Source organism: Bufo gargarizans, chromosome 6, assembly GCF_014858855.1.
Source record: "Bufo gargarizans isolate SCDJY-AF-19 chromosome 6, ASM1485885v1, whole genome shotgun sequence".
Classification (NCBI taxonomy): Eukaryota; Metazoa; Chordata; class Amphibia; order Anura; family Bufonidae; genus Bufo; species Bufo gargarizans.
This window is the reverse complement of record NC_058085.1, coordinates 334,033,523-334,057,203: the sequence shown is the minus strand read 5'-3', so window position 1 is coordinate 334,057,203 and position 23,681 is coordinate 334,033,523. Positions and strand designations below refer to the sequence as shown.

General features: G+C 43.7%; 1 protein-coding gene across 1 annotated transcript in view; it reads right to left on the bottom strand.

Annotated features, from left to right (window-relative positions):
- Positions 1-23,681, bottom strand: part of STK32C (serine/threonine kinase 32C) — a 156,493-nt gene that overhangs the window by 28,008 nt on the left and 104,804 nt on the right. Inside the window, exon 7 of the mRNA XM_044297902.1 lies at positions 23,465-23,581. Within this exon, the coding sequence (XP_044153837.1) occupies positions 23,465-23,581 (117 nt within the window). The remainder of the gene's footprint in view (positions 1-23,464; positions 23,582-23,681) is intronic.

Below are 23,681 nucleotides of genomic sequence, written 5' to 3'. Positions count from 1 at the left end.
GGGGGGAGAAGTGATATGTGGATGATGACACATTTATATAGCACAAGATGCTTGCGCTGCCTGCCATATATGTGTGTCATCCACAGATCCCCCCGGCCACCTATAACAGTGTCATCCACAGATGCCCCATAACAGTGTGTCACCCACAGATGTCCCCATAAGTTCCATAACAGTGTCATCCACAGATGCCCCCATAACCGTGTGTAATCCACTGATGCCCATAACAGTGTGTCATCCACAGATCCCCCATAACAGTGCGTCATCCACAGATGCCCCCTAACAGTGCGTCATACACAGATCCCCCATAACAGTGCGTCATCCACTGATGCCCATAACAGTGTGTCATCCACAGATCCCCCATAACAGTGCGTCATCCACAGATGCCCCCTAACAGTGCGTCATCCACAGATCCCCCATAACAGTGCGTCATCCACAGATGCCCCATAACAGTGTGTCATCCACAGGTCCCCATAACAGTGCATCATCCACAGATGCCCCCATAACAGTGCATCATCCACAGATGCCCCCATAACAGTGCGTCATCCACAGATCCCCCATAACAGTGTGTCATCCACAGGTCCCCCATAACAGTGTGTCATCCACAGATCCCCCCATAACAGTGTGTCACCCACAGATCCCCCATAACAGTGTGTCATCCACAGGTCCCCCATAACAGTGTGTCACCCACAGATCCCCCATAACAGTGTGTCATCCACAGGTCCCCCATAACAGTGTGTCATCCACAGGTACCCCATAACAGTGCGTCATCTACAGATGCCCCCATAACAGTGCGTCATCCCACAGATGCCCCCATAACAGTGCGTCATCCACAGATCCCCCATAACAGTGCGTCATCCACAGATCCCCCATAACAGTGTGCCATCCACAGATCCCCCATAACAGTGTGTCATACTGTCATCCACAGATCCCCCATAACAGTGTGTCATACTGTCATCCACAGATCCCCCATAACAGTGCGTCATCCACAGATCCCCCATAACAGTGTGTCATCCACAGATCCCCCATAACAGTGCGTCATACTGTCATCCACAGATCCCCCATAACAGTGCGTCATACTGTCATCCACAGATCCCCCATAACAGTGCGTCATACTGTCATCCACAGATCCCCCATAACAGTGCGTCATACTGTCATCCACAGATCCCCCATAACAGTGTGTCATACTGTCATCCACAGATCCCCCATAACAGTGCGCCTGCGCACTGAGGAGAGACAGAAAGGAGGGCACATAATCAGTGGAAGCAAGCAGAGGACGGTACAGCAGACGACTGAATCGCTTCTTTTGTAAGTAAATTGTTTTATTATAAATGTAGTTTAATGTTTTTGTCTTTTATTATATTCTGGCTTTTGCTTGGTTATGTATGATGCTTTTTGATAATAAGTAAATGTAGTGGTGCTATAATGTGGACCCCAGGCGTCTCTGATGTCCTGCAGGCTGGGCTGGTGCTGTGGCAGCATACGGTTGGTCAGGCAGCAGAAAGGCTCTGGGGCTGTCATTGTGTGCTCTGGAACTTTTCCCTTCACAGCCACTGCTATCTCTCTCTCGTACAGTGCAGACTCCGCAAGAGGCATTCCGTTTGCTCTCCGTCCTCTTAAAAGTCTATGGGAATCAAAACTGATCCATCTGGTTCCTGTTATGCAAGACTGAAAACAAAGTCCGTCTTGCATAAGGGGACCCAGACTGATCCGTTATGCTTTCTCATAAACTTCTATTAGGACAGAGCAAAACGGAATGCCTCTTAGGGTCCATTCACACGTCCGTTATTTCTTTCCTGATCTGTTACGTTTTTTGCGGAACAGATCTGGACCCATTCATTTTCAATGGGTCCTGAAAAAAATCGGACAGCTCAATTTCAGATTTTTTTTCAGGACCCATTGAAAATGAATGGGTACAGAACTGGTCCAGATCTGTTCCGCAAAAAACGGAACAGATCAGGAAAGAAACAACGGACGTGTGAATGGACCCTTAAAGGTTTCCGTTTTGCATTCCATCTGGCCATTCCGTTATATTCCGTTTGAAACGGAATGGCATAACGCAGATGTAAACCCACCCTGTACGGAATAGGTGGTATTTGCCAGAGTTGCTGGAGAACTGTGAGTGCAATTTCGGGGGCACTGACCTGTACAGGGTGTGGAGGATTGGGAGGTTGAGATCCACTGAGGATATTATAAGACTTTTCTGTAGCTTCCTATATTGTTGCAAAGCTTGTGTGTTGGCTGAAGCCTTCCTATCTTACTGGTGGCTGGCCCTGCCCCTCAATTGTGCTTCCGGGTTTGGCTCCGCCCCTAGACTGCAAGGGGGTGGGGCCTGTTGGGGGTCATGTGATTGGGCTGCTCAGTCAAAAATGCCCGGGCCTATTTTTTGTCCCAGTCCGGCCCTGGCTGTTGCTGTACGCACAGACGCGTCCTGGAGGTGGTTGATTCATTCCTCCTGGACGCGCCGGCGCGTCCTCTCGCGAGACGCGAGATTTCCTGTGAACGCGCGCACACAGGCGCGCGCGCTCACAGGAACGGAAGGTAAGAGAGTTGATCTCCAGCCTGCCAGCGGCGATCGTTCGCTGGCAGGCTGGAGTGGAGTCTTGGCCTGGTCTTTCAGGGTGTTTAAGCACTGGGGGCTGAGGTGGGTTAAGCCGAGCAGCCGAGCCGCCGATTCGCCGAGGAATCTGCGAGCCGAGCGGGATGTCAGTGACGACGTGACGTCAGAGCCCGCGGCGTGCCGCCTCTGCGGCTGGAGATCATATAGCTCCGCTCGGCTCCACCCACCTCTGCCATCTTCAGACAGCGTGGTAGCTAGGAGGCAGAGGAGGGACTGGAGCGAGCGGACAGCGGAGCATTTTAAAGCTGCTGCTGCCTGATTCAGCTGAGCTGATTGAGCCTGCCCAGTGCCTTGAATGCCTTCTGCCTGGTCTGGCTAGACAGACTGAGTGGCGTGCCATCGATCTGATCATCTGCCTGCTGGCTGCTGCAGTGCCTTGCGAAGTGGGTGCTGACTGCACCTGACCTGGCTGGCTTCCCTGGCTGCACCCTGTGTGTAAGTAATACTGTTACTGTGTGCCATTAAATGCAACCATTGTGCCCATCAAACTGCAGCCACTGTGCCCATCAACATGCAGCCACTGTGCCCATCAAAATGCAGCTACTGTGCCCATCAAAATGCAGCTATTGTGCCCATCAAAACACATACTGTGGCCATAAAAACACAGCCACTGTGCCTGTCAAACGCAGCCACTGTGCCCGTCCAAACGCAGCCACTGTGCCCGTCAAACGCAGCCACTGTGCCCGTCAAACGCAGCCACTGTGCCCGTCCAAACGCAGCCACTGTGCCCGTCCAAACGCAGCCACTGTGCCCGTCCAAACGCAGCCACTGTGCCCATCCAAACGCAGCCACTGTGCCCGTCAAAATGCAGCCACTGTGCCCATCAAAATTCAGGTCACAAAGAGGGCCTCTGTTAGAGAGCCCCCCCTCCAGGATCCATTAGACCCCATTGTAGTTGCCTAATATATCCCACCCCTTGACATGTGTCATTGTAATAATATAATCAATGCTATTCACTTCACCTGTCAGTGGTTTTAATGTTGTGGCTGATCAGTGTAGTATACATTTGCTTTTCCCCTTAGATGTCTAGCAAAAAAAAAAGTTATCAGGATGTCAATACAAGCAACGCCGAAAAAGAAAGGAAGAAGCTTTGAAAAAAATTACTTCTTCTATTACAAGCTTCTTACAGCCACAGTCTTCATTAAGCAGTGGTCAAGATTCCCTTTGCACTGATGCATCAACATCAAGCAAAGAGTTAAGGTCCAGTGTCATAGACATTTCACATAGGGGAGAAGGAGAAAAAAATAAACAATTGGAAGAATCAGAATGTGATGATGATCTGGTACCCGTGGATCCCGAGTGTTGTACTGAGCCAATAACAACTGGAGATGTAACTTCAGGTTACATTGTTTCAGCAGCAGAGATGCATTTTGACATTGAAGAGGAAGATATATCTGATGTTTCCTCTGAGTCAGACACTGAGTCTATTGTACTTATGGATGATGAAACTGAAATGGAACTTGAAGAGCCATCAACAGCATCACATGGAATCTCAAGTGATCCTGCTTTCTGGCCTGAAAATATAGATGACCAACACAGAATAACTTTGATAAAAATTGGTCCTGTTCAAGAAAAGGCTTTACTTTTCCAAAAGATGATACCAACAGGAGCTTTTCTATCTCTTACTACCAAAGAGTACTGGATAATGGAGAGAGATACCAAGAAATTGGTTGATCTATTCTACAGCTAATAATTCGGTCCAGTGTTTTGCTTGCCGGATATTCAACAGTGACAATATGGCTTTGGCCTCAAAACAAGGCTTTAATGATTGGCAGCATCTGACAAGACATTTAAGCCGACATGAAAAAACCACAATCCATATCACAAATTATAAGAAATGGATGGATCTTTCAAGAGCTCTGGAAAAGGGAACAACCATTGATCATATCAATCAAAAGATCATTAAACAAGAAGAGAAACGCTGGTATTCTGTCATACAGCGAATAATCTACATTATCCAATATTTAGCAGGACAAAATCTGGCGCTTCGTGGCTGTGATGCCCGTTTGTTTCAAAACAATAATGGTAACTTCCTGAAATTGGTTGAAATGATAGGGAAATTTGATCCCATCATATCTGAACATATTCAGAGAATTCAGTGCTCCATTTCACAGCATTCACAAATGCCACATTATCTCGGTTACAAGATTCAGAATGAGATAATTGCCATAGTTGGCACAAAAATAAGAGAAAAAATTATACGAAGCCTAAATGAGTCCAAATATTTCTCCATTATCCTGGATTGTACTCCTGATATGAGCCACACTGAGCAGATTAGTATTGTTGTCCGATTTGTTGTTCTAGATCAAAGTGCAAAAAAAATTGAAGTTCGAGAACACTTCCTTGATTTTTGTCCAGTAAACAATACAACATCTGAAGGACTGACATCCTTTTTACTGGCCTACCTAAAGAACAATCACATTGCAATTGAGAATATGCGTGGCCAAGGCTATGACAATGGCGCAAACATGAAAGGAAAACATAATGGTTTGCAGCAAAGAATACTCAATATCAATCCAAGAGCCTTTTTTGTGCCATGCAGTGCACATACTCTCAACTTGGTGGTGAATGACGCTGCAAAGATTTCATTCCTGACAATAGATTTCTTTGGCATCGTTCAAGAACTTTATGTGTTCTTTGCCTCATCCACCCAACGGTGGCAAGTACTCAAGGAGCACGTTACAAATCTAACTTTAAAACCACTCTCCGAAACCAGATGGGAAAGCAGAGTTGCAGCAATTAAACCCTTGCGATATTTCCTACCTGAGGTATTTGATGCACTGTATGACATCTCAGATGATGACAACAGGGACATTAACACTAAACATCAAGCTCAATCCTTGGCAACGAAAATAAAATCATTCAAATTCATCTGTTCCATTGTCATTTGGTATGAATTATTATCAAAGGTGAATGTGATCAGCAAAATAATGCAGCAAACAACATCAAACCTATCAGGCTGTGTACAGGAACTGGAGAAGTTGATCAAGCACTTGGTGGAATACAGGTCTGATGAAGGCTTTGAGAATGCGCTAGCTGATGCCAAAGGAATAGCTGAAAAGCTTGATTGTGAAGCAAAATTTCCTGATGCATTTACAATTAGACCTCGACGGAAAAAGAAGATTTTTGACTATGAACATGAAGATGAGTCTCTTGCAGACCCTACACAATATTTTAAAGTGAATTTTTTCTTTGCCGTTTTGGACACATCCATCCAGTCCATAAATGAGAGATTCACATTACTTCAGAGCCACTGTGACACATTTGCATTTTTATATGAAATCCCAAAACTTGGGATGGACAAAAAGGATATATTGAAGTGTTCCATGGATCTGCAAAACAAATTAACTGACAGCCAGTTATCCCACTCTGACATTAATGGAATAGATCTTTGTGATGAACTGGACACCATTCGACCTTTTCTAACCCAGGAGATGACAGTCACCAACATCTTGCAGTATCTAGTGGAGAATAACTTGACCAACACATTCCCAAACCTTTCTGTTTCACTGAGAATATTGATGACACTTCCTGTAAGTGTAGCTGCTGGGGAACGTTCATTTTCCAAACTAAAGCTGATAAAAAATTATCTCCGTTCCACGATGTCCCAGGCAAGACTTACCAACTTATCCATTATATCCATTGAAAAATCCTTCTGCGAAGACTTGGATATAGATGATGTGATTAGAAATTTTGCTGTTGCCAAGGCTCGAAGAGTTCGTTTTGTTTGATTAAATAATCAATGTGTACACACTGCATGCATCCTTTCCTAGTGTCTCACAACTAGAAGATAATGTACCAACATTTTTTGGGAGACTGCAGATGTGTGTTTTCAATATTTAGTTGGGCTTGGATGTTTTTCTTAAGAAAAGGCGTGCCACTCTACCCCATAGCCCAGGCATTTGAAGAATACTGGAGATTGTTGTCACATGTACCACCTTACAGCCAGCACTTGCCATATATTCCTGCAGCTCCTTTAATGTTGCTGTAGGCCTCTTGGCAGCCTCCCTGACCAGTTTCTTCTCATCTTTTCATAAATTTTGGAGGGATGTCCAGTACTTGGTGATGTCACTGTTGTGACATATTTTCTCCACTTGATGATGACTGTCTTCACTGTGTTCCATGGTGTATCTAATGCCTTGGAAATTCTTTTGTACCCTTCTCCTGACTGATACCTTCTAACAATGAGATCCATCTGATGCTTTGAAAGCTCTCTGCGGACCATGGATTTTGTTCTAGGATGCGACTAAGAAAATGTTAGGAAAGACCTACTAGAAGTGCTGAACTTTATTTGGGGTTAATCAGAGCACTCTAAGACTAGATTTACATCTAGGCTGCTGTGCTGCCTTGATGCGTTTTTCAGGCATGTTTTGCAGTGCTTTTTGTGTTTTTAAACCCTCCTTTTTGCATGCAGTTTTTATGCATTTTGTGTTTTTTTTCCTCTTTAAACACACTGTATATAGCTGGTTGCTAAGAAGGAGGCCGGGAAGCAAGCCACTTTAAGTTTATTTAACTTTATTTAATTGATATTTGCACTTGATTGTATGCATGAATCTGTTATTTGCACTTTAGTTATTGTATTTATTGAAAATGTAAAAAGTACAGAATCAATCTATCTTGCATATTTTGCATCTGTTATTATAGATTTTCTGCTACCTCATTTTCTGTTCAAAAATGTTATATTGTTCAGTTCATATTTATAGTCCAAGTACACTATTTGTACTATTTGCACTATTTGATTTACATGCACTTGACACAGATTTGTCAATAAATAAAACATTTATTTTGACTTGTCAAAGCCGTTGACTAAGTTATTGTCAAAGCAAATTGGTGGGGCTGAAGTTGGGGGCTGAAGTTGTTGCCATAGAAACATTGTAAAGGGGAGGAGTTAGTAAGATAACCACGCCCATGTGGGGGCGCCAGAAATATTTCTGCACCCAGGCGCCTGTGACCCTAGGATCGGCCCTGCCCATCACAGTAGTTATGCCCACACTGTGCCCCTCACAGTAGTAAAGCCCACATTGTGCCCCCTCACAGTAGTTATTTTCACAGAGTGATGATGGAGAGGTTGTAGAGAGCGATGAGGAGAAAGCAAAGCTATAACTTATTTTTTCTCCACTGTATTCACTGATGAAAATAGAGTGTCAAGGTAAATTCCCCATTAAAAGAGGCCTTCCTCACCCAGGAAGAAGTGCAGCGCCGTCTTAAAAAGTTTAAAATAGACAAATCACTGGGTCCAGATGGCATACACCCCCGTATCCTAAGAGAATTAAGTAATGTCATAGGCAGACCCTTATTTCTGATATTTAAGGACTCTATATTGACACAGAATGTTCCACAGGGTAAAAAGCAGAACCCGGAAACTATAGGTCGGTAATTTTAACATCTGTCGTTGGTAAACTGAATGTTTTCTAAGAGATGCTATCTTGGAGTATCTCAATTAAAATAAGCAAATAACACCATATCAGCATGGCTTCATGAGGGATCGGTCATGTCAAACTAATTTAATCAGTTTCTTTAAGGAGGTAAGTCCTACAGGGTGGGCCATTTATATAGATACACCTTAATAAAATGGGAATGGTTGGTGATATTACCTTCCTGTTTGTGGCACATTAGTATATGTGAGGGGGGAAACTTTTCAAGTTGGGTGGTGACCATTGCGGCCATTTTGAAGTTGGCCATTTTGAATCCAACTTTTGTTTTTTTTAATAGGAAGAGGGTTATGTGACACCTCAAACTTATTGGGAATTTCGCAAGAAAAACACTGGTGTGCTTGGTTTTAACGTAACTTTATTCTTTCATGAGTTATTTACAAGTTTCTGACCACTTGTAAAATGTGTTCAATGTGCTGCCCATTGTGTTGGATTGTCAATGCAACCCTCTTCTCCCACTCTTCACACACTGATAGCAACAACGCAGGAGAAATGCTAGCACAGGCTTCCAGTATCCGTAGTTTCAGGTGCTGCACAGCATATGCTGTGAAGATACGAGATGTGCAGCACCTGAAACTACGGATACTGAAAGCCTGTGCTAGCATTTCTCCTGCGGTGTTGCTATCAGTGTGTGAAGAGTGGGAGAAGAGGGTTGCATTGACAATCCAACACAATTGAACACATTTTATAAGTGGTCATAAACTTGTAAATAACTCATGAAAGAATAAATTTACGTTAAAACCAAGCACACCATTGTTTTTCTTGTGAAATTCCCAATAAGTTTGATGTGTCACATGACCCTCTTCCTATTGAAAAAACAAAAGTTGGATTCAAAATGTCCGACTTCAAAATGGCCGCCATGGTCACCACTCATCTTGAAAAGTTTCCCCCCTCACATATACTAATGTGCCACAAACAGGAAGTTAATATCACCAACCATTCCCATTTTATTAAGGTGTATCCATATAAATGGCCCACCCTGTAGACTTGACAGCAGCGAGTCAATGGATGTCGTATATCTGGACTTCTCCAAAGCATTTGACACTGTACCACATAAGGTTAGTATATAAAATGAGAATACTCGGACTGGGAGAAAATGTCTGTATGTGGGTAACTGGCTCAGTGATAGAAAACAGAGGGTGGTTATTAATAGTACACACTCAGATTGGGTCACTGTCACTAGTGGGGTACCTCAGGGGTCAGTATTGGGCCCTATTCTCTTCAATATATTTATTAATGATTTGTAGAAGGCTTGCACAGTAAAATGTAAATTTTTGCAGATTACACCAAACTGTGTAAAGTTATTAACACGGAAGTGGACAGTATACAGTATATACTACAGAGGACAGTATACTGCCACAGAGGGATCTGGATAGATTGGAGGCTTGGGCAGATAAGTGGCAGATGAGGTTTAACACTGACAAATGTAAAGTTATGCTCATGGGAAGGAATAATGCAAGTCACCCGTACATGCCAAACGGTAAAACACTGGGGAACACTGACATGGAAAAAGACTTAGGCATTTTAGTGGACAGTAAACTAAACTGTAGAAACCAGTGTCAAACAACTGCTGCCAACGACAGCTTGACGTGATGACGTAGTGGACGTCGCGCTCCCGGCTTTCCCCGCTGCTCAGCTACCCCGCCGCCGCTTCGATTATGCTGGCGTCCTCGTGCCGAATCCTCCACGCACCCTCTCTGTGACCGTGTGATCAGCGTTGTTGAGCCGTGGCGTTGTTGCCTTTCGCCCAAGCCTGTCACGCTGCTGCTATCGACTGCTGGGTTCGGATGTGGGGGCTGCCTCCGGCTCTTTGTCGATCCTGCCATTCCTGATTCTGCCGCTCCTGCCTCCTTTCTTGCCCTCCATGTCGCTGTGAACAGTCTGCTGTCTGGAGTTTTTTTTCTTTTCCTTACCCCCGTGGAGTGTGCCTCCGGTTCCTGCTGATCTGCTACCCCCCTTTTGGTATCAGTGAGTAACCTCTGTGTTCCCCCTACCTGATGGTTTGTTGGTGAAGATGATAAGCTTCTCTCCTCGATTTGTTATGTCTCCTTTTTGATGTCGTAGTGACTAACCTCCCCATGACTGCTGATTCCAACTAACCTTGACTGGAGATTGACCAAGTTGTATATGATTATAAAAAAGTGAACTATAGAGTTTAAAGTATAAGGTGGAGAAGGGAAAAAAAAAAAAGGAAAAAAAATAAGAGGAGAAAGAGTATAAAGAAGAGTGGACACAAAAAAAAAAAAAAAGGGGAGGAGTGGAAAAAAAAAAGAGGAAAAAAAAGGAGAAGAAAAACAGAACTAAGAAGAAGGCACTATAAAAAAAAAGGGGAAGGGGGTTAAGGAAAAAAAAGGAAAAAATAAAAAGAAAAGGAACAAAAAAAAAAGAGAAAGAAGGAGAGCAAAGAAGAAAAAATAAATACTTAAAGGAGAGAAGGAGGCGGAATAAGGGGAAAAAAAAACCAAATAAATATACAAAAAAAAATAATAAAAAAAAATAAAGAGGAATAAAGAGGAATAAGATATGGGCCCAAAAGCCTTTAGGCGTTCGACTGATCTATCAGGTCAGAAACACGGGTCCAAAACTGCTGAACCAACAAAACTGGACCAGTTTCTGAAGTCTCCAAGGGTCAATACGAGGGGCGGACAAAAGGAATTTTTGGAAAAAAAAAATTATGAATCAGAGGTAACTGAGCTAGAAACACAAAAAGGCGCTAGATACCCTGAAGAGGAAGACGGCATAATGGGGGAAGCTATCCCTAATGACAACTCTTCCCCGCTGGAAGAAATACTCCTAGCGGTTAAACAGAACGGGGATTTAATACAGGCGGTTACAACCCAACTTGGATTTATTCAAGTTGATGTGGGACTAATAAAAGATGATTTGTCCAAAATGCGAGACAGAGTCAACACCCTTGAAAGTTCCGTCACCCTTATACAGAATGAATCCAAAAAAATAAATACGGAAGTTTCTACACTTAAAGCGGAATATAATATCTTGAAGAAAAAGGTAGTGGACCTGGAGGATAGGTCACGAAGATATAACGTGAGAATAATAGGGATTCCAGAGGGTGAGGAAGAGAAAAATCCAACCCAATTTGTACAGAAATTAATTCTTGAGAACTTTGGTAAAGAGTCATTTTCTCCTCTTTTTATGATTGAAAGAGCTCATCGGGTCCCAGGAGGAAAACCAATTCCAGGGAGACAACCTCGGACAATCCTTGCTAAGTCATTGACTACAGGGGACAGAGATGTCCTCCTGAGAAGGGCGAGGGAATCCTCACCGGTTGTGTATAATGGGATTAGACTGGCCTTTTTTCCTGATTTTTCGAAAGAAATACAAGAAAAGAGACGCACATTTATGATTGTTAAAAAGAAGCTAAGAGAAAGGGATATTAAATATTCTCTTATATTCCCGGCCAAATTGCGGATTGTTTTTGAAGATAAAACCCTTTTTTTTGACACCTCAGAAGAAGCCGCGGATTGGCTTGATCGAAACAATCGATGACTCAATTGGGTTATGATCTGGCGGGAATAATTAGTATTATAAGGGGCTTATACCCCTAAATGTAGTTTTCTTTGCTTCTTAATGGCGGTGTGGGGGTGGCTGAGTGGGGGGAGGGTCGAGGGTTGGTCATAGGAAAGAAATCTACTACAATATGTGGTGGATTGCCTGTGGGAGGGGGGTGAGGGGGGGGGGGTTGGGTTGTGGTGCGTCAAAGTGGGTGTGGTTCCCCTTTTTTCAGTTTACTATTTTTTTTTTATTTTTTTTTTTCCTTCTTGTTTTTTCCTTTTTCCCTCTCTCCTGATCCTCCATTTAATCATTATTGATGACGATGATTAGAATTTTTTCTTGGAATGTACGTGGATTGGGGGAAAGAGGTAAGAGACAAGCGGTTTTTGACCTGACTCAGGCCCATTTACCAGCAATAATATGCCTGTTAGAGACCCATCTTACTGAGGAGACCACTAGAGTGGTCGACAGGGGATGGGCTGTGCATACGTATCATTCTACCCTCTCCAACTACTCGAGAGGTGTTACGGTGTTGATACATAGACTTATTGACTTCGTTTGTGAGGCATCCTCTGTCGACCAACAGGGGAGATTTATTTTTTTATATTGCAGGTTAGGGGGAGAGTTATGTATTTTGGCCTTTGTCTATATCCCTCCGCCATTTTCTCTTCTGGTTCTTAATTCTCTTTTATTATTTATGAATAAATGGCCAGAATGTCCAACATTGATTATTGGCGATTTTAACTGTGTCATCGATCCTCTACGTGACAGGGTCTCTATGAGTGCTAGGGGTGACAGTCCGGTCCAGGGGTCTCCCCTCGCACGGTTTTGCCTGGAGGCTGGATTTGAGGACGCTTGGGAATATCTGGGACAGGGGAAAAGGGTTTTTTCATGCTTTAGTAAAGCAGGCAAATCGTTGTCCAGAATAGACCTTGTATTGATAAATAGCAAATATGTGAAACTGATAAAACGAATGAAATATGAAACAAGGTCAATATCTGATCATTCCCCGTCAGTACTTGAATTATGCTTGTCTCAGGAAAGATATACACCAAAACCTCCCTTTAGACTAAACCCTTACTGGCTATCAGTTATAAAGACACATGAAATAATTCGAAATGAAATAGGCCGATTCTGGGATATTAACTACGGCTCAGCAAAAATTCAAGTGGTATGGGATACCTTTAAGGCGTACATGAGGGGATTGATGGTTAGTAATATCACGAATCTTAGAAGGGAATATGGAAAAAAACAGAAAAATCTAGAAAAACATGTAATGTTAGCGACAGAATCCTTCCATATAAATAAGACGGAGAATAATAGGGAAAATATGCAAAAAGCCACACAAATATATGCTAATTTTTTACTGGACAAAGCTCAACAGAATCTCTTCTTTAAAGGGCAAAAATATTTTACAGAGTCTGGGCGACCCGGTAAACTCCTCTCCAGAGTAATCTCCAATCAACAACCCAAAAAACATATAGACATGGTTCGAGTGAGGGATGGTAGGATAGTTACTGGACAGGGTCCGGTGGAGAAGGCCTTTTTTGATTATTTTCTTGATCTGTATAAGGCTGATTCTAATATTACAGATGATAAGATAGATTTCTATCTAGATAGGATCAACTTTTCAACTATCACTGAGATGCAAAAGAAAGCATTAGAATTGGAGGTCTCAATTCAGGAACTTGAGGGAGCTATTAAATTATGTTCAGCTAATTCTACTCCTGGTTCAGATGGGCTTCCATATGAATTTTATAGTAAATACGGGGACTGTATTCTTCCTAGATTATTGGAGGTCTTTGCTGAATCAATGGAGGATGGGATGTTGCCAGATTCAATGATGGAGGCTACAGTGATACTAATTCCAAAAAAAGGCAAGGACCCTCTAGATTTAGAATCTTATAGACCAATTTCACTGCTTAATGCAGATGTAAAGCTTTTGGCGAGGGTCCTTGCTACAAGGCTTTCTGGGGTCATCTCCTCCATAGTCCATCCAGATCAGAGCGGTTTTAATAAAAAATAAGGGTACACATCATAATTTACATCGGCTCTTTTCTAATATCCAGGCCCCTGGGGGGACCGCCCGCTCCATCCTGTCATTGGATGCCTCTAAGGCCTTTGACAGGGTGGAGTGGCGTTTCCTCTGGAAGGTTCTTGCTAGGATGGGCTTTGGAGAAAGGTTTATACGCATTCTTAAGCTATTGTATGGATCTCCAAGGGCTAAATTGAGTCTTAATGGAATTTTGAGTAGTAGTATCGAGTTAAACAGAGGCACCCGTCAGGGTTGCCCATTATCTCCCTTATTATTTGATATATATATCGAACCCCTTGCGATGGCCATCAGGCAGGACGATCAGGTCAAAGGATTTGGTACGCTAGGAACACAAGACCGCATCTCATTATATGCAGATGATGTTCTGTTTTTTATAGATCATACGGAAACTACTCTCCCTAGGATTATTCAAATGGTTAAAGTATTTGGTGAGGTGTCTGGTCTTCTTATAAACTGGGCCAAGACCAGTCTGCTCCCAATAGACCCCCTGCCACAGAAAGAGGTTCCTGTTACACAGTTGGATATTGTTGATACTTTTCAATATTTGGGTTTGACTATATCGCCTCGGGTCGAAAATTTTGTAGAACTTAATTTGATTCCCATAATGGTAAAGATTAGAGCTAAAATAGGAATCTGGCTGAAACTTCCCCTATCTAGAGCTGATCGAGTTTCACTAGTTAAAATGGTGATATTACCACAATTTCTTTATGTGCTCAGGAATACACCTATTTGGATACAAGACAAACATTTTAAACTTATGGAAAGACTAATTAATGATTTAATATGGGGAAGAAAGCGAGTTCGAATTAAGTTGGAGTATTTGTATAAATCAGTGGAGTGCGGGGGTTTAAATCTCCCCTACTTTAAGGGGTACTTTATTGCAGCCCAGCTATTGAGATGCTATGAATCAGAGAATAGTGCACTACTGGGGAAGTTGGTAACTAGTCACGCTCACAATAATATTTTTACCTTGTTGGAATCTGGCCTATTGAAGAGTTATGAGCAAGGCTATAGAGAGACTATAAAACTACTCCTTAAGGTGTGGGCTACAACTAGGGCATGGTTGAAGGTTAAGGGTTCACTCACATTTACGCCTCTTTGGCATAATTTGTATTTACAAAGGCTGGATGAAATTGCAGCTGACACATTTTGGCAGAAGAATAAAATTTTATATATTTCACAGGTAGTTAGAGATAGAGAAATTAAACCCTATATAGAAATGACACATAATATAAAAAATCTTTCATGGTTTAGGTATTTCCAATTGCGTTCTGTATTATCTAGTTTGGATGATAAGCGGCTGTTGGATATAGATAATTTATCCTTTCTGAATGATTGGGTAGGGGGTACACTTTCTAGAATAAAAATTTCAAATATATATAAGTTATTACTTAAGGTACGGTTTAGTGATATACACTCACCAGGACAAAAATCGTGGGAGGTGGATTGTCCGAATTTACAAATAGAAGGGTGGGAGAATATTTTTGGGAATTTATCTTTATTATCCCAGAACTTTAACCATGTTCTAATACAATTTTATATCTGCCACAGATTATATATTACTCCATTGTGGATGAATAAATGCGGGTTAAGAGACACGTCCAACTGTCCCAAATGTGACACTGTAGGAGCAGACTTTCTCCATATGATATGGACCTGTCCAGAACTTATAAATTACTGGAATGGTATCAATAACTGTATTATGTGTAAACTAAAAATTCGAATTCCTTTTGAACCACAAGTATTTGTTCTTAATGATCTTTCCAAACTAAAAAATCATAAACATCAAAAGATTTTTCTGAGCAGAATATTGATGTTGGCTAGAGTTTTGATCAGCCGGACCTGGTTTGCCCGATCCACTCCAGACATAAATACATGGATAAATTTAATTGATAAGGTAAAGAACTACGAGAAAATTTTATATAGACGGAGGGAAAATGAATACCAATGGAGTAGGATATGGGGTGGTTGGAGGTCTGGTTAGCTGAGATTAAGCTGTTTCATATATAGGGGTCCTACTTTGACGCACCACAAATTGGGGGGGAGGGAGGGGAGGGTTTTCTAAATGTTATGAAAAGACGAGTGGAATATATTTATATATAATTACTTGGGTCACTAAGAATTGAGAGATTGTAAAAACTTTTATATTGTAAACTTTTTGTAGTTTTCCCAATAAATTTTTTTGGGAAAAAAAAAAAAAAAAAAAAAACAACTGCTGCCAAGGCCAATAAGATAATGGGTTGCATCAAAAGGAGCATAGATGCCCGTGATTAGAACATAGTCCTGCCACTTTTAAAATCACTAGTCAGACCACACATGGAGTACTGTGTACAGTTCTGGGCTCCTGTGAACAAGACAGACATAGAGGGTTCAGAGGAGGGAAACTAAAGTAATAACTGGAATGAGTGGACTACAGGACCCAGAAAGATTATCAAAATTAGGGTTATTCACTTTAGACAAAAGGGTCAGTACAGAGATCTCTCCCATGATATACAGTATTTATCCCCAGGACTGTGACGAGGGGACATCCTCTGCGTCTGGAGGAAAGAAGGTTTGTACACAAACATAGAAGAGGATTCTTTACGGTAAGAGCAGTGAGACTATGGAACTCTCTGCGTGAGAAGGTGGTGATGGTGAACTCACTAAAAGAGTCCAAGAGTGGCCTGGATGTATTTCTGGAGTGTAATAATAATATTACAGGTTATAGTTACTAGATTTCTGGAGAAGGGTCGTTCATCCAGGGAGTTATTCTGATTGCCTGATTGGAGTCGGGAAGGAATTTTTTTTCCCCTGAAACTAGGAAAATTGGCTTCTACCTCACTGAGTTTTTTTGCCTTTCTCTGGATCAACTTGTAGGATAACAGGCTGAACTAGATGGACGAATGTCTTTTTTCAGCCTAACGATCTATGTTACTGTGTTACTATGTGTCACAGTAATACTTACATGTGCCCGCTTCACAGTAGTTATGTCCAGATATGTGCCCACTTCACAGGAAAAAAAAAAGAAGAAGGAAATTCTCACCTAGTTACTCCAATGATCATCACAGCTCACCCTACGCTCCCCAGCAGCAGCAGGCAAGATACTGTAACACATTGCGTCGCTGGTCTTCATAGGAGGAGTACACAGGCTGATTGGCAGGCCTACACGTCTTCTCTTACACAGCCTAGCAGTGGGATGTCTAACCACATCCTGCTGGGGAGCACCAGCATTTGAGCTGAATGGTAGAACACTGTGCAGAAGGCTCCCTGCTTCACCATTACAGGCAACTGTCTCCTATGGAGACAGCTAAGAGAGGGACATACCTCAGCCGTTTTGGGACTGCAGGAGAGCTACTGAAATCCAGGACTGTCCCATTGCATCTGGCATGGTTGGGAGGTATGCCCATGTTGTAGGCAGCTCCAAATTGACAGAAAGCAGGGCAACAAAAGTAGGTGGGTTAGCACAGTGCAGCACAAAATATTACTCCAATAGAAAAAAATATTTCCCCAGAACCTGCTTTTCTGTGATGGTCATCAATAACTGCCATGTTGTGTCCTCCTTGTTCTCCAGTTGTCTCTAATTAAGATATGGAGAAGGGAGGTTAGGAGGAGAGATGTGGATCTCAGAATCAAGGCAGTCCTACCTTTAGCATGCTGCCTGGACCGCCCCCTTTATGCTGTCAGTCATAAGCTCCCCAAGTGGCCAAGGAAAGAAGGAAAAAATAAAATACCCGAGTACCATTCCAAGCCATCGGTTCTGGTGCAGGCCACAGGCCTCTTCCAGCCTGCGGCCTGAGAAGCCTGCGTCCCTGTGCCATTTGTACACTGTCTCATATAGTGGCCTGGGTCCTATGAGGATGAAAAGCACAGAGCTATGGGCTGCCCTACCCCCCTACAGTATTCAACTGTATGACCATCCTGAGGGCAATACAATTAAATCCAGGAGGGCATTTGTGGCCGCCAGTCATGTACATGCTTAGAGTATCAGATCATTATGTACCTGGCCAGCAGCAGTGAGAAGAGCTCAGGTGGGCCCCTGGGCATTGGCCTACTGGGAAATTTCTCTGTAGGGTCTATAGCCAGTCCGCCCCTGCTTCCAGGCATTTATGGCCCTACCTCATGGTAATTCATTCATTTGTTGAAAATCTTAAAGGGTTATACCAATGTCATACAGTACATTGCTGGCATATCACTAGGATATGCCATCAATGTCAGATAGGTGCAAGTCCCATCTCTGGGTCCCGCTCCTATCCTCAGAATGGGCTCCCTAAAGTGGACTGCTGGAAATGGAGAAGCTGTTTTCGTGCCATGCTTTCGTGGTGCGCTCTCCTACAATTCTGGGGCCCTTTCTAGAGATAGGAGTGGTTCCCAGAAGTGGGACCAGCACCTATCTGACAATGATGGAATATCCTAGCAATATATCATCATTGACATGGGAGTAACTCTTTAAGGCTAGCTTCACATACACTCACCTAAAGAATTATTAGGAACACCATACTAATACGGTGTTGGACCCCCTTTTGCCTTCAGAACTGCCTTAATTCTACGTTGCATTGATTCAACAAGGTGCTGATAGAATTCTTTAGAAATGTTGGCCCATATTGATAGGATAGCATCTTGCAGTTGATGGAGATTTGAGGGATGCACATCCAGGGCACGAAGCTCCCGTTCCACCACATCCCAAAGATGCTCTATTGGGTTGAGATCTGGTGACTGTGGGGGCCATTTTAGTACAGTGAACTCATTGTCATGTTCAAGAAACCAATTTGAAATGATTTGAGCTTTGTGACATGGTGCATTATCCTGCTGGAAGTAGCCATCAGAGGATGGGTACATGGTGGTCATGAAGGGATGGACATGGTCAGAAACAATGCTCAGGTAGCCCGTGGCATTTAAACGATGGCCAATTGGCACTAAAGGGCCTAAAGTGTGCCCAGAAAACATCCCCAACACCATTACACCACCACCACCAGCCTGCACAGTGGTAACAAGGCATGATGGATACTTGTTCTCATTCTGTTTACGCCAAATTCGGACTCTACCATTTGAATGTCTCAACAGAAATCGAGACTCATCAGACCAGGCAACATTTTTCCAGTCTTCAACAGTCCAATTTTGGTGAGCTCGTACAAATGGTAGCCTCTTTTTTCCTATTTGTAGTGGAGATGAGTGGTAACCGGTGGGGTCTTCTGCTGTTGTAGCCCATCTGCCTCAAGGTTGTGCGTGTTGTGGCTTCACAAATGCTTTGTAACGAGTGGTTATTTCAGTCAACATTGCTCTTCTATCAGCTTGAATCAGTCGGCCCATTCTCCTCTGACCTCTAGCATCAACAAGGCATTTCCGCCCACAGGACTGCCGCATACTGGATGTTTTTCCCTTTTCACACCATTCTTTGTAAACCCTAGAAATGGTTGTGCGTGAAAATCCCAGTAACTGAGCAGATTTTGAAATACTCAGACCGGCCCGTCTAGCACCAACAACCATGCCACGCTCAAAATTGCTTCAATCACCTTTCTTTCCCATTCTGACATTCAGTTTGGAGTTCAGGAGATTGTCTTGACCAGGACCACAACCCTACATGCATTGAAGCATCTGCCGTGTGATTGGTTGACTAGATAATCGCATTAATGAGAAATAGAACAGGTGTTCCTAATAATTCTTTAGGTGAGTGTATATCATTCACATGCAGCGTTTTTCTGTCCAGCGTTATTTGGCATCCGGCATCACCTATATGATCGTGCACGTACATCCGGCACGGATGTACGTACACGATCCCATAAAAAACTATGGGATCAGTTCTGGCTCAATTTCCCTCAGGTGCTTTCTGCTTCATGCTGGAGGGTAACTGAGCCGGATAGCCAAACAAATGAGTGGGATGAGTAGGACATCAGTGGAGAAAGAAGTGAGTATTCACCTAACATGTCACATACTACCTGCACTCCAACAGCAAGTCTGACTTCATTAAGGCCATGCAGCCAGCGTCATCATGGTGGCAACCATTCCTGCTGACAGTAGAGCCGGTCAGGCTATCATGCATTGGGCCAACCACGCTCGGCGCTGACTTCTTGTGCATACTGACATTAGAGTTTATCCTATCAGATAACTGGGATGCCGTGCCAATCAGGCTCAGCACCATTATCTCATGCTGCTTCACCGTTGGATATTTAAATAGGCGACTGCTGACCACTGTAGCGTGTTACTGGTCTTAGTTGCCTCACTAGAACTTTCTAGACTACTTCAAAACTCCTGGACCTTGGAACTGTGAATTGCACTGACCTAGCGTCTCACTATCAATTCTGCTATTATCAATTCTGCTATTGAGGTATCTCCTGACTCTGACACTTATGGTGTTTTGACTCTGCCTCTGCCTTTGGTTCTGATGTTCTCTCTGGCTTGGACTATAGATATATTTATATTTAATTCTGCATTTGGTTTCTGATTTGGTCATTGTTGTTTAGTTTTGACCTTGCCTGTCTGACTACCCTTTTACACTCTTATGTCCTGTTCCGTAGGGACCATCGCCCAGTTGCAGGTCATCATTTAGGGCAGTTTTTCCAAGTAGGAAGAGGCAGTGGACTTTAGGGATGCACTGTTCCCTATCTAACTTGTACAACACTATCTTGTTTTTAATCTTAATAAATCTAAAAAGATCTTCCCTGATTATTTTTTGTATACTATTATGCTAATTATGTTATTACATTTACAATGTCTTTGTTAGTGTTTTTTTCTGTATTAGAATCTACTGCCACGACTAGGGGGAGCGAAGAAGCTTACTGCATGTGGTTTATACATTGAACTTAAAGGGGTATTCCGGTTATATCAAGTTAAACCCTATCCACAGGATAAGGGATAACTGTTAGATCAATGGGGGTCTGGTACCCCACGGTGACCCCTGAAATGTCTGAAGAGACAGGTTGAGCATGAACACTGTCTATGGGACTGCCAGAGCTAGCCAAGTACAAGTGCTTAGCTAATTCTGGCAGCTCTACAAAGATGAATGAAGTGACAGTGTGCGTTATCAACCTTCATTTCAAGAAGCCTTCATTCTTGTGATACCACCCCTGAAGTCGGACTCCCACCAATCTAATAGTTATCCCCTATTCATAGGATAACTTGATATAACCAGAATAGCCCTTTAATATGTATGCAGTGTGCTCCTAAGCTCCCTCTAGTGCAGCGGTTCTCAACCTAGGGGTCGCGACCCCTTTGGGGGTCGATCGGCCCTTTCCGGGGGGTCGTCTGAGGCTTCCTATTAGGGCTGCACGATTGTAGCGTTACATTACCCTACTTCGTGAGATTTCCCTACCTCCTGACTTCCCGTCGCACTGCTAATGACGTGAGGAGGCGTTCCTGAGTTTTGACGATCTGCGCATGCGCAAACCGACAGTTTATGGAAAATCTCAGCGGAGTTCAGCTTCACACCGGGACACTGCGCATGCGCCGGCCGGAGTTAGCCGCGCTTGCGCACTGGGCCGTAATATTTCCCTACTAAGGCTCTCCTGCGCATGCGCAGTGTCCCGGTGTAAAGCTAAACTCCGCTGAGATTTTCCATAAACTGTCGGTTTGCGCATGCGCAGATCGTCAAAACTCAGGAACGCCTCCTCACGTCATTAGCCGTGCGACAGGAAGTCAGGAGGTAGGGAAAACTCACGAGGTAGGGTAGTATAACACTACAAATAGGAGAGAGATTGTTTCACACAGGAGTAAAATACTTTACACGCAAAGACAGTTATGTGCGCAGTTTAGGACACATGAGGGGACACATAGGGCCATGAGGGGGACCAGCATAAGATGCTATATGTCTTATGCTGGCCCCCCTCATGGCCCTATGTGTCATAGCACACATCCCCTATAACAGTGCCATCCACAGGTCCCCTATAAGTGTCCTCCACAGATCCCCCATAACAGCGTCTTCCACAGATCCCCCATATAACAGCGTCCTCCACAGATCCCCCACAACACAGCGTCCTCCACAGATCCCCCACAACACAGCGCCCTCCACAGATCCCCCATATAACAGCGTCCTCCACAGATCCCCCACAACACAGCGTCCTCCACAGATCCCCCACAACACAGCGCCCTCCACAGATCCCCCATAACAGCGCCCTCCACAGATCCCCCATATAACAGCGTCCTCCACAGATCCCCCACAACACAGTGTCCTCCACAGATCCCCCACAACACAGCGCCCTCCACAGATCCCCCATATAACAGCGTCCTCCACAGATCCCCCACAACACAGCGTCCTCCACAGATCCCCCACAACACAGCGCCCTCCACAGATCCCCCACAACACAGCGCCCTCCACAGATCCCCCACAACACAGCGCCCTCCACAGATCCCCCACAACACAGCGCCCTCCACAGATCCCCCACAACACAGCGCCCTCCACAGATCCCCCACAACACAGCGCCCTCCACAGATCCCCCACAACACAGCGCCAATTACAGAACTACCTAACACCTTGTAATAGACTGGCATACATCCTGCATATCAGATATTTACATTACAATTCATAACAGTAGCAAAATTAGTTATGACGTAGCAAGGAAAAAAACTTAATGGTTGGGGGTCACCACAACATGAGGAACTGTATTAAGGGGTCACGGCTTTAGAAAGGTTGAGAACCACTGCTCTAGTGGTAGTAGAATTTTATCATTTTAAGGCCCATGATCATATTTTTCTTCAGTGTGCTATTAATCTTTTTAGCACACTGACCCATTGATTTCTATGGGGCCATGCAAAATACGGAATGCACGCAGAGGCTATCTGTATTATGCAGATACTTTTTTTGTGGGCCAGAATGTGGACACGGCCTATGTGATCATGCATGGGATTTGAAACTCTGCGCTCAGGCCACTATAAAGATATATTATACATAATCAGAGTAGAATTTTTGCACCTAAAGATGATATAGTGATAACAGATTTACCTTAATCTTGTGCCAACATCTATGAGGGGAGTAATGTTATCATGACCGGCGTGCCGATCACATACGTGACGCAAAGGGAGGGAAATGGGAAGGCCCTGTCCAAGGGAGAGGGAAAGGTAGTGACCCCTGACTCACCTTGAGGCTGGCACCTGACTTCCCTGACGTCCCTAGACGGGTTCCTCACTCGTACGCCGATCACGTGCCTAAACCCTGGCTTTCCCTAAGATGAGCCCTAAGTAGTGAACGGGGCGGTGGGAACACTAGTCCGCACCACTAGCTCTAAAGGGAAACACCAAGGAGAGGACAGACAATAAAGACAACATATAATCCCAAGTGGGCGACAACAGCGGACAACAAAAGCCCAACAGGGATCCGGAGGGTAACGTTCTGGAACAACAACCAGGGACGCAGGAACACAGCTCCAGTGGGTCAGTATAGAAGTCCAGGCAGGAAGCTCTATATCTGGCAACCAGAGAAGTGTGAGAGGGGAATATAAGGAGGTTGGGAGTGCTGGACAAGAAACAGCTGAGGAGAAGAAGCTACGGATCCCTGAGTGAGACAAAAAGGGTTGCAAGGCAAACCCAGAAAACTACCATTAAGAAACAGCACTATCTTTAGACATAGAGCGCGCAGCCACCCGCTGCGACTTCCTGACCCCGGGTATAACGGAGTCAGACGTGGCTCTTGACACCCTCGTGACAAATGTATGGCCAACCACAGTTTCATCAGTAATCAGGTGAAGGTGGCTACATATGAGAAGACAATGATTGCTTCTTTTTTTAGAATAAATGTATGTCCTATACATTCTGACAAATAGAAAAACATGGCTGCCTTCTTCCAGAAACAGCGCCAATGTATCCAATATTCCAGGTTATCTCCATTAATGTGAATGGGGCTAAGCAGTAATACAACACACATACTGAAGGTGACTTTACCTTCCGCAGAAGTGCAATCACATCTTTTGACCAGGCGGATGAGTACTGGACGGTAATTGTACTAAATAACTGGACAAGGGTCTCTACTGGATTACTTGAATGGATGTCATACGGCCTCTAGGGAAAAAAATAAATAAATCAGGATATAACTGTTTAAAACATTTTTTTTTTTCTGATTCCTGTCTATAATCTACGGTAATTTGTATAGCCATGGCCT